Below are 12,054 nucleotides of genomic sequence, written 5' to 3'. Positions count from 1 at the left end.
TAGGTCTGTTATTTTTACTAAAGAAGATATATTATTTGTAGGGGTGTCACGATTTCGATTTTTAATCGAAATCGATCGAAATTTATGCTCAATTTCGATTATCGAATCAAAAAATAGAATCGTTGATGCTGCCACGCCCCCATGTCAAAACAAACAGGAAACAAACAGGCTTGTTGAAGTGCTTGTTAAACTGAAGAAGCAGGAGACCCGTGAACAGAACTTAAACCCTCTCCTCTTTCAATGAAGTCGCCGGTGTGTAAGCATTTTGGATTTCCAGTGAGTTATGTTGACAACATTCATGTTGTCGACAAAAAAAAAACACAGTTTTGCAAGCTCTGCTATGTACGTATAACGTACGGTTCGTCCGATAGACAACACCGGCATTGCGATCCTCCGCCCGCCCCCGTTGCAAATCCGCTTGCAAAAAGTACACACTCAGGCCCTGTTTACACTGTCTTTGTTTTTAAATGGCATTTTAGAACGACAACGATTTGACATCCACAGTGGCGTGTGGCATTTCTGAGCAGCCCTCCTTCCTCTCTACCTCTGAAAATGCACATCACGTGACCAAACAGACGCACTCACAGCCATGCGCTCGAGACAGCAGGTCCAGGCAGTCAGAGGACTGCTTCAATCTTTCACTCACTTGTACTTAGTCATTTCAGCGAACACCTCAGATACTGATGGCTGGTTCCTGTTGGTTGTGCGTCTTTTTTACCGACGCCATTATAACGACACAGATCACTGCCTATTCTCGAGTCCCGCAGAAAAAGTGATTGGCAGGTGGTAATTATGTGTGTATCTTGCCTTTATTCATTTACTGTATGATTTGTTTATGGGTAAAACAAAGACCATGCAGGTCAGGTAGTTTAAACGGTAGGCTACAAATAATTAATTGGTCATTAATTAATTAATTATTCATAATCGAAAATCGAATCGAATCGTGCCTTTAGAATCGAAAATGTAACCGAATCGAGGATTTGGAGGATCGTGACACCCTTAATTATTTGAGTTTATCACCAGAACTATAGAAACTGTGAAAATAAAAAATATCTAAGAAAACAGCACAGTATCGGGATCAGATCTGTATCGGTCGATAATTAAAAATTTGGGTATCGGAATCGGATCGATTCCAAAAAAATGGTATTGGTGCATCCCTAACAGTGACAGACAAGAAGGAAGCAGATCTCCCTTAATACAGAAAGAACTTTCTCAGCGGTTATTTGATATGCAATGAGGCACACACAATGTCATTATAAAGCATGCACACACGCACGCACAGGCACGTTTAGCTTTGAACTGTCTTTTTTGACATGCGGTTGTGGTGATGAATTTTGTAACGATTTTTCTGTCTTTATTACAAACATGCACTGTTTTAAAAATGGTTTAAACTTATAAAACTCATTCTTGAGGTGCAGATGATCACAGAGAGCTGAACAGATCTTTTAATTATGGTTGCTTTGTGCAAGGCCTGTCTTGTGGATTCAATTTGTCATTCAATTTGGAGGGCAGGGAAAACACACTTCTACATCACGTTGCGGTCAGCCTCAAAAGGATTAGGCTCCTATTTTAACATCATGAAATTAAAAAAAGAAACTTATTGTGTTCATATCATCCCAATATGACTGTGAACACACTATACTTACACACAGTTCAGTCCAAAGAGCTTACAAAAGATTATTTTTATTATAGGTGCCCTTTAAGATATTTTCTTTGGATTTGCACAACCCAGCTTATGGAGTTAATGAAGTATGTGCAATTTTAATGCGTGTCATTTATCTTTTAGATAGATTTTTAGATATTTTATTAGATTTGCACTTATTTGCTTTTTTGTTCATTGCTTCAACAAATATTTGTTCAGCTTAAGTAAAAAAGGAGCCAAGTTTCTGTAATTGACCCATCCTGACAACCACATTTGGTTGCTATGTGCATTTGACCTTTCTCTGTAGTGTTGGTGTATGTTCATACCGTGCAGCTTCTTTCTTCTGTTCTATCTCAGCCTCCTGTTGCTGTTTCTTGATCTGCATCTCCTTCTCCCTCCGCAGCCTCTTCTCCATCAGAGCTGCTTTCTTCTGTGCAATGTCCTCCTCTCCCTGCAGGTCATCCTGAGTCACAGCCACAGACAAACAATCATTCAGGCCTCATGTACAGCTGGATGCACAAAACACTCATTCACTGAACACTGTAATGCGTGTCATGAAGAAAAACAAAAATTTTTAAAACAAAGAAGGTCCATGTCATGAAAGCACGTATTTAAGATGATTTTAATTCAAATAAAACAACTCAAAAGACTAATTTAGATTATTTGAATATGCTTTTTTGGTGCTCAAAAATTCTTTCATCTTCTGTTATCTTTTGTAATATTTGAAGTGTTTTTACTGACACCTTTTTGTTCAATTTAATGTCTCCAAGGTGAATAATTTCTCTATTTTCTGTACAAAAAAAAGTACCACAAAAATTTTTTTTTGCAGAAACCGTTTTCAACATTCATAATTACAAATGTGTCCAGGGACGAACTTAGTGATTTGGGGGGGCCTAGCATTGAAAATCAAAACGTTCTCTTTCTTTTTTTCTTTGTAGAAGTATTTTTTTGGTAATTTTATTAACTTTTAAATATATATTTAAAGCGGAAACTTTCTATTTTTAATATAAAACTGAATACTAAAAAAGAAGTGACTTTGGGAAGTTTAGCCACTTTTTTATATCTTCTTTTCTCTTTTCAGCATGGCTGGGGGTTTCATTGTTTGTCTTATTTCTATTTTTTCCCCAAATGTTCTCAAAATTCACCCTCTTGCACACTCTATCTACTTTTATACTCTACTCAGATCGCTGGCTATATTTATATAGTATATATTAGCAGCTTAATAGTAATATTTAATCAATTACTTTCCCTCAATGTCGGAACAGATCCACACACCACTGCTGGATGGCGCCACTAACTCGGTTTAGTGCTCTTGTGTCCACAAAATATATTTTTTTTTCTGTAATTTAGTCTTTATTCCAACATGATAAATAAAGTAGTAGTCAGTCAACAATTCAAACAGTTTTAAGCCATTAAATCGCTTAAAGGGTCATGAAACCCCCCACTTTTGGTTCAGGTCCACCTCAGAATTTTTTCAAAAGATGCATCATAGTGGGCGTGGAGCTCCGCGAGGAAAGCGCAGGAGTGGGCGTGGCCAGCAGAGCAGGGGAAAAGGAGGGGAGCAAGCAACTGTTGTCAGTCGATTCACAAAATGAGACAAACCAAGCGGAGAGCCATGATTTTATAGTTTACATAGTTAAAATGCAAAGAAATAAACAGCAATTTAATGCCCTGCTACATTTGTAATTTCATTTAGCTACACATAACCACAATTTATATCATTATAAAGATAATCGTGAGGACTTTTCCCTCAATCCTCCTGTCTGAATGCAGACTCAGTGCAGCAGGTCTCTGCCCTCTCTATTTTAACCATTAGCCCTGCTGGTAATCTGGAGGATTTAGGCGAACACAGCAGCACAGTGATGTGTCTAAATGTGAACAAACTCCTGATAAAAGTCAATGTCTGCCATTCTTCAATTCTCGTACTGCTCTCCCGACAAAAATGCTTGCATCACACACACAACTTTGCTGTATTGGCCCTGACAGGATCACGGGGAAAAACATGCAACAAACCCCGTGGATCATGGAAACAAACACATACGACCCTTCATATACAACTAAATACAGCACGCCGTGTGTCCGCGGACGCATTTAAACCCGGAAGCTGAAATTAGCTGACAAAAGATCAAAATTATCCAGTTTCTCCCACAATTAAAGCTAACAGATGCCAACATTGTCCTAACTGATGCTCAACACACACAAATCTGTTAAAATCTCAAAAGTACTTGAGGGTTTCGTGAACCTTTAGGGCCTTAAAATATTAAGTCCAGTTGAATTGAGTAGCCTATTATAACATTTCTCCCTGAAAAAAATATCATACATCGCAGTTTATCACTTTCACTTTCCTTTGGCTTTGTCTTTGCTTTTTAATAGTTGTTTATTAATCAAGTATAAAACTGTAATATCATTTAAACTTATGAAATTTTCAGGTATTAAACTTCAGGTGCTCGGCTGTAGCACTAAATAAATGAAGACTTGGACAAATGACTTGCAGAGGATAATAACAAATGTGTGTTCTGCGGTTTTATTTATAATAATGTACATAGATGTGGTCGTAAAAAGTGTGGGGAAAAGTGTGCACAGTAGTGCACGCATTCAAAACGATTTCAATATCTTGCATTTTGTCAGTGCCTTCCTCATATGAGCAGATCATAGGACTATACGATGGAAGATTTATAAAGAGCTACTGTATATGACTAATATAAGCTAATATAGGACTACTCCAGTCTTCAGTGGTTAATCAAATGATGTTAAATGTTAATACTGTTAATTAAAGCAGCAAGTTCAGCGAAAATGTCAGTAAACCCTCACTGCTTTAACATGCAATATTTGAGTCTCACCTTGTAGAAGAACCCACAGCACATCTTCTGATCTGGTTTGGATCCTAGTCCAGTCTCTGTTTCCCTGCTGCTCTCCAACTCATGTCCATCCAGAGGCTTCAGAACCGAGAGAGGCACCTCAATCAAATCCTTACTCTCCTCAGACTCTTCTTCATTTGTGTTCCCACTGGCCGTGACCTCAGATGTCAATGCTTTTGTGAGTTTGTCACTTTCTCCAGCACCTCTTTTTTCCTCTTTCTGTTTTTCACTCATCTGATCTGCAGCTGTGTCTTTGGATTCAGGTTTACATGGCTTTTCTTTATCGCTTTGCTCTTTACTTAAAGCTCTTTCATCAGATCCCAAATAGGCGAATGAACTGATTTGCGGCTGACTTGGTAAGACACGTCTAAGTCGAGGAAGGCTGTCCACTGACTGCGGCGTGTTGAGCATGCGGCTGAAGGAAGTGACCTTAAGGTCGTTGGGTCTTGGCGTTCGTGGTGTCCTTGCATGAAAAGATGCTGATTTCCTTTTGATTGTAGAAGGTGAGCGGTGTGTAGTGCGCGGAGAGCCGGTGGATGATAAAATAGGAGAGAGCGATCCCACCGAACCTCGGCCAACTACACTGCTACTGCGCAATTCACGAAATTGTTTCCGCGGTGAAGGATCTGGTGGTGAAATCACCCAACTCTGGTGTTCACGCATCTGCATGATTCGCTCCTGCTGTTGTGCCAACCGCTGCATCTCCGACTGCAGGAAGCCCAGAGACGTGTTCAAGCGTTCGATTGACCGAGTGTACTCTGTCAGGTCCACCTCTACTCCTGCATCCTCCAGAGGAGATTTTGGTGGAGCGCCATCTGGTCGGCATCTCTCAAGCCTAGCATTGGAATCGTTCAAAGTTAAGGGTGACTTTTGGGGTTCTGGATCATTGGTTGTCTTTTCTCGACCATCCGGGCCTTCACTGCTGCCCCCAAGTGGCGAAACGACTCCTTTACGTCTGACCACATTGAGGAAGGCGGTTCTGCCCATTCGCTGACGGTGACGTGTAAAAGCAGCTTCCACTTTCTTTTTTTGGGCCTCGATGGCTCTGCGTTTCTCCTCCAGCTTCATCTTTAACTGCACCATTTCGGATGCCAGAAGGTGTGAAGGATCACGAGGGGATGTGATTCGAGCAGGACTATGTGTGTCAGGAGTAACTGACCGAACTGTCCCGTATGCTCCTGGAGTTGTGGCGTTCAGTTCAGCAGTTTCAGGTGTGTTTCCACCACTGCCACTGCTGCGGCCATCGCCGTGGTTTAGTTTGCGAAACTTCTGTTCGGCAAAGCTGGTCATGCGTATCGCTGAGCCCAATGAGGAGGCCATGCTAGTTGCCAAAGATCTTGTTCCTAAAAGACTTGGGCACGGACTGCCGGACGTGTCTGGAAGTGGACAGGAACGAGCCTCATAGTCCTGGTCCATGTCTGAGTAGTCCTTCAAGGACGAATCCTCATCCTGTCCATCCTGAATGTCCTCTGTACGTACGTGGATTCCAGTGTCCATGTCAGTAGACGTGGAATTCAGGTCAGCATCATCTGCTCTCGCCTTGTTAAGTGAGTCCTCTGGTTCATTGGGGTCAGAGGCAGAGTTAGAGGAAGATGGGTTGTGCAAGAAAAAGGCGCTGTCCCCAGATGGTGGCGGCAAGCTGCTCTGGGGTCGCTCAGAGTCATGGATGATCTTCAGGGCTTCTTCTATACTAGGAGTGCTGGGCTGAGCATCATACGGAGGACTTGGGTTACCTGTCGATACACCGTTTGTATACCTGAAACATGGGAAATTCATTCATTGTAGTGAATTCAGTTTAGCAAAATAACAATAATGTTACAAATGTGGCAGATCAGACACATAATTATTTTGCTTTTTCAACAAATAATACACCATCAGCCTCTACTACTAACAAAAGACTGGATGGTCAGTGTGTAATATGTTTCCAAGGTGCTTACGACATGAAAGACTGCCTGCTTTAAATGGACACAATGACATGGTCAAGCTTCTTTACAACTTGCTTAAGACTTAAATAATGCTTTTAAAGCTTTTAATGTAAACCTCTACTCCCTTTTTGTGTGTAATTAGGTGTTTTGCAACAAGTCTCTTGCTCATGTATTAAAATTATGTTTTAATCCTCCTGCAATCAATGTTTTAACGTTACCACAGCTAAACAAGATTGTACATAGTTCATGTTTGATGTCCCTGGAGAGCTAATAGGGTGGACTGAACGATCGTTGACTTTTTATGTTAATACGCATGCAACATATTAACATTTTAAGAAACTTTAAACATTTCTGAATCAACATTCACACAGAATGCATATGCAAATCACCAAGCTTTTCAACAAAGGCCCATACAACTATAACTTCCTTATTGCTAAACTCAGCTCCTGAGGGAGTTACAGTCCACCCTTATAAAAGCTGGTGACTAAAGCTGCTTTTCCACTATCGTGCCAAACCGTTCTAAGAACACTTCGGTACGGTTACGGTTGTTTCTCCACTTGAGCCTGGAACGGCGCGGCACGATTACAAACCGTTCTCGGCCCGGAATTCTCGGCACGGTTAGACAACCGTGCTGAACTGTGCTGACAGATTCTGTGTGTTGACGTCGCGACTCGGTTGCTAAGCTACCACAGCTGGCTCAGCAGAAGCGCGCTAGTCATCAGACATCCTCAATAAACTACAGTGCATTTAATATAAAATAATGATCCAGGTCTAAACGATACAGTTTGAAAAGGGTTTTAAAACCATAGAGCATCCCTGGTGAATAACTCATCACATTCTAACGAAGATATTTTATTCATTAAAGTTATTATTTTATTGACTTGAATACAGACCTACTTCGCCTGCTGAATGTGAGTTTATTGCACGCAGCGCTGTATTTCACAGCACAAAACTCGCTCTGATTCGGGAGAGACATGCCAACGACTTGCGCTGCTGACTTTTTTTTCCTGCTGCGCATCGAATAAAGCGAATAAAGTCACGCTTTGCATCGTCGATGTCCAAATTCCACAACAACATAACTATATCAATGGAACACGAACTTGCAGACTCTTTTAACAACGAGGAAATAATTGCACTTTTTAATTCAAAGCCAGGACAGCTTGTTAATACCGGCGAGACCACCTGAAGGACGGCGTGTTCGTGTTGTAATGTCGGCCGTTCAAAAGACTTTGCTTGAAAGCTTTACGGAGCGGCACTGTAACTGTCCAAGGTACTGTTGTATGATTTATATTATAGCATATGCACTAATAAACAAGTCAAAAGAATGAATGAATTAAATAAATATGGATTCTTAAATGTCAGTATTGCTTTTACTCAAAAAATATCAATACGTTTTGACAAATGTTTTATAAAAACAAAATGAGCAATTTTCATCATTTCAGCTATAGGCAATTATATGATTCAGTTATACATAAGTTATATGACATTTATGAGGCATGTAACATGTTTCTGTTTTTTTGTGGTGATCTTTAATATAGCTACGCAAATATTTTCTAAAACGTCTAGCAATATTTCGCCTACAGCTTGTTAGTTAATAATGAACACAAAAATTATTATAAAAATAAAAATAAAATGATCAAAATAAAAAGATAATAAAGCAGCATTTTAGTGCTTTATATGCTTTAAATCCTGCAATATATGTGTTGTTTCATATTCGTTTTTTTCACTTGCTGCATTCGTTATTTAATGTTTGAATAGTAAAACAAATAACAGCCATCGCTTAAATGGTTTCATTTTACTATCAAAATGTAGTATATTTTATATCATTATCAACTTTTGATATAAATACGCAGTGTAATTTAATTAATTGTTAAAAATGAAATAATTTATGTGCTGTGTTTTTATTAGTGAAAGTGCCCGCTCACCTTTGACAAGGCCTGTCCAAAATGATATTTTTGCCACTATAATGCAAATGCACTATTATTGTTGTATTATCATTGTTTTTTTTTTCTGTTATGTTCAGAGATTTTAAATATTATTTATTTCCCCTCCAATTATTTTTAATCATCACGTTACATTTTGGTAATTTTCCCTCCAAATAAAATTTAGCCAGAGCTGCGCAACATATAAATAAATAAGGGTGCACATTTAGCACCCCTATTTGATAGAGCGGCATAACAGTGTTTAGTCACATGCTTTTGCTTTTATGAAAAATAAATAAATAAATAGTTTCGGCTCTTATTTAACTTTAATTGAACAAAGGGAGCCGTTTACATTGCGTTACCAAGGCAACTACTAATGCGTTTTGTGTAATGTTTTAAAGAGCTTTGTCGCAGCACGACAGTGGAAAATGAAACCGTATCCGTGCTGTCTGGCCCGGTTTGGCACGGAATGGAACAGTTCTGTTTAAAGAACGATTCAGCACGATAGTGGAAAAGCGGCTTAAGGCTGTGCCCCAGAGAACTCCAGAAGAAAAAGAATGAGAACCGACAGAGACCCCAAATGAGAGACTTGTTCCGTTTAAGCTCAGGACAAGCTTAGGGTCCAGTGAAGAGACTTGAACCCTGGGAAAATGGGTTAACCACATAGATCAGACATTCTCATCTCTAATACCTTTCTTTCCTTTCCGTTGAGAGTCTAGTTAAATATAGTGTGCGGCGAACCCAGAAGTCAACACGACTAGTCCTTTTGCCGCCTCAAAAACTTGAAAAGACAGACTACACCCCACTCCAAGCCTCACAGGAAAAAGAGCTGAACACCATCTAACTACAGTACGTGGGGAACTAGGCTCAAGAGAGGGAGTTCTTCACATCACACAAAAAACGCAAGTAATGCCCTTAGATTACCCCTGAACTGGTGTAAACTATATGTAACCCTAAAGAAACCATAGAAGTGTTAAATTGATTATTTGTGGTTCGCTTGGTTTCGTCTTACAAAATCCAAGCTTTTTCCATCATTACACTCTCACAAATTCTTCCTTTACTCTTCTCTTCAACATGTATGAATGTGTGTTTGTGTTAGGTGTTAGTTTCTGTAAGATTAGTCAATAAAGATTCATTGTATATAAAGAAAGGTGCCTTTGCATATTTATGAATCCAATGCTTTAAACTTCGATCTTGTTACCCTGCTTAAACAAAATTGGGCTTTATTTTTAATAGTAATAGTCGTAGTTGAAGTCAACTGTCCGTTCGAAAGATCGCTGGATCATTAATTTGTCTACATTTAAAGCGTCGTAGTTTTGAAGCTCAGTTCAAATTAATCTTAAATTCACTTTGAGCTAATTCGCTACATAAAGAGTCTCAAAAACAATCTCAAAAGCTAATATGCTGTGCAAATTAGAGCTTTGAATTAAAGAGTATTATCAGTGAAGCAAACTGGAATTTCCAGTTTACATGGATTGTTGCATTGCCAACAGACTGGACAAAATGTTGACAATATCCAAAATTAGAGAAATTCTTAAAAGCTGTAAGGTTCATGTAGTGATGTCTGATGTCAGTTTTGGATGTATTTAGTACATAAATGATTTTGTTTACATGTTTGATGCAATATAGTTGTTACATATATATTTAAATTAAATTTGCACCAGGTAGCTAAAGTAACAAAGTTATATAGCAACTACCTGTCATCCTCAGTTTCCGTAAAACCAATTTTTTCATTGATAATGTTTTAATTAATTAATATCTTTCACTATCATGTTGTTATCATCATTTTGACAGTTGGTGTCAATTCACCTTTCACACCCACTTTCAGTGCAATGTTGTGTATAAGCTCCTTCTGTCACTTTTATCCTAACTTTTCCTCACTTTCCTAATAGTCTCCATTTTACCTCAAGATTACTTTAACTTTTTAACGAAGAACCAAGCGGAAATCACACATCCTTACTCACTATGAAATATCTAAGGGCATACTCACACTATGCTATCTGAACCGTGCCCAGCCGCATTTCCTGGTTCGTTTCACAAGTGTGAGTACTCCGAATCTGGCTCAGGCGCGGTTCATTTGGCCGGCTCTGGCCCGGTTGGAAGAGGTGTGCCAGAGTGCGGTTCGGTTGTAGTGTAAGTGTAAAGCGTGCCTGAGCCCGAAACTGAAGATGCGACGTCACTTTTAAGGGACTGTTTCATATGGATTTATTAATCATTCTTACTTTTTAATGAACCTGAAACTGTCATAGTTTAGACAACCGCGCTTCGGCACGGTTCAAGGCAACTGTGCCTAGTGTTAGTACCCTAAGAAAACATCAGAAGCTAAATTGTACAAGTGGAAAAAAATATGCAGACTATATTTCTATATATATTGTGCTATATTTTGACTATTTTTTATGAAAATATGAGCAATGGTTGTTAACCCTTAAAGACCGAGACAGCCGCCCGCGGCTAAAAATAAGTATTGCTCTTAAATGTTTAATAACTTTTGATCCGCTGATCCGATCCATACAATTCAAAGATTGGCATAAAGAAGAGAATCTCAGCTTTCCAGCGCTTTATCACATAACATTCAGGACTTTCAGTGGCTCCGGAATCAGTGCGGTTACGTCATCAAATTTTGACAACGCTGATTTGACAAAGGAACGCTCGTCACTTGTCTCTCCGGACAAACCAGACATGATATATGGATGCATTGTCCCTCCTCCATGCCCAGATTGGTTCAAACTCGTTCTATCTCAACCAATAAGCTTAGGTTTCGCTTTGTGAACCAACAATCAGCTATTTGAACAACACGGAATGAGAGATAGGCTGCACATTTACGCGCGGCTAAATAAAACGCTAAAAAAAAGTTTTGCATGAAATAATTCTCAAACTAAGTACTTTTGCATGCACAACAGCACAAAAACATGACAAAACAGTGACACAGCAAAGACGAAGTGCTGCTCTTGTTGTTTTCAAAGGACGCAAATAAAGGTTGGGCTGTTTGTCTGCATTGCACGCGAACCATATACATATCCGCAGACAACCATATCCATGCTGGCACATAAAACCTAAGGATGGTCCATATTGAATCTAGTTTAGTTATGTAACTATTTATAGTATAGTAAATATTTATATCTATTTTTTACTGAGGATTTGCACCATGTTTATTTGGACTTTGACGCATTATTTATTATTTTATTATTTTATATTTGTTTATTATAAGTGGTGTTGTTTATGGTAACTAAAAATATATTATTTGGAAAAAAGTCAAATTTGCTTCAGTGTTCTGTTATTTTGTAACATTTTTTTTTCTGTTTAGTTCATTCCCAGAACTTTTGGGCAAATACATTGTCAGTAAATAAATGCATTTTTTCCCCCCATTGAAAAACGCCTTGAAATAACATTGAAATAAATTGCTATAACTTGCTCAGGGAATGGTGTATGTAGACAAAATTTATTGTGAAAGTATAAAACATCATAATATGTATTTCTAAAGAAAGAAAAACAAACTTCATAAGGTTTTGTTTATAATAACTAGAAAATGCCACCTTTTTTAAAAATCGTTTCTGGAAAATTCTGGAATATTTTCTGTCTGTTCATATGTTTTTGGACCAAAAAAAGTTTTAGACTGGACCTTTAAATGATACAGATTGAAACTTCAGGTTCTCCTGTTTAAAATAATATATGACACTTGAGTCTGACTGCTAAAATAAAAATAAAAC

General features: G+C 38.6%; 2 protein-coding genes across 14 annotated transcripts in view; both read right to left on the bottom strand.

Annotated features, from left to right (window-relative positions):
- Positions 1-12,054, bottom strand: part of camsap2b (calmodulin regulated spectrin-associated protein family, member 2b) — a 112,248-nt gene that overhangs the window by 15,960 nt on the left and 84,234 nt on the right. For all 13 annotated transcript variants that reach the window (XR_015478870.1, XR_015478873.1, XR_015478871.1 and 10 more), the window contains exons 12-13: positions 4,483-6,256; positions 1,969-2,105 (exon numbers count right to left, since the gene is read on the bottom strand). Coding sequence is in view for 8 of the 13 variants with exons in the window: in XM_087241284.1 (XP_087097410.1) it covers positions 1,969-2,105; positions 4,483-6,256 (1,911 nt within the window). In the remaining 5 variants the exon portion in view is untranslated. The remainder of the gene's footprint in view (positions 1-1,968; positions 2,106-4,482; positions 6,257-12,054) is intronic.
- klhl24a (kelch-like family member 24a) overlaps positions 8,150-12,054 on the bottom strand; it is an 802,375-nt gene continuing 798,470 nt past the window's right edge. The window contains exon 8 of the transcript XR_015477958.1: positions 8,150-8,873. The gene's annotated coding sequence lies outside the window, so the exon portion shown is untranslated. The remainder of the gene's footprint in view (positions 8,874-12,054) is intronic.

This window comes from Danio rerio, chromosome 2 (genome assembly GCF_052040795.2).
Source record: "Danio rerio strain M-AB ecotype USA chromosome 2, GRCz13ab, whole genome shotgun sequence".
NCBI lineage: Eukaryota > Metazoa > Chordata > Actinopteri > Cypriniformes > Danionidae > Danio > Danio rerio.
This window is presented reverse-complemented; position numbering and strand designations above follow the sequence as displayed.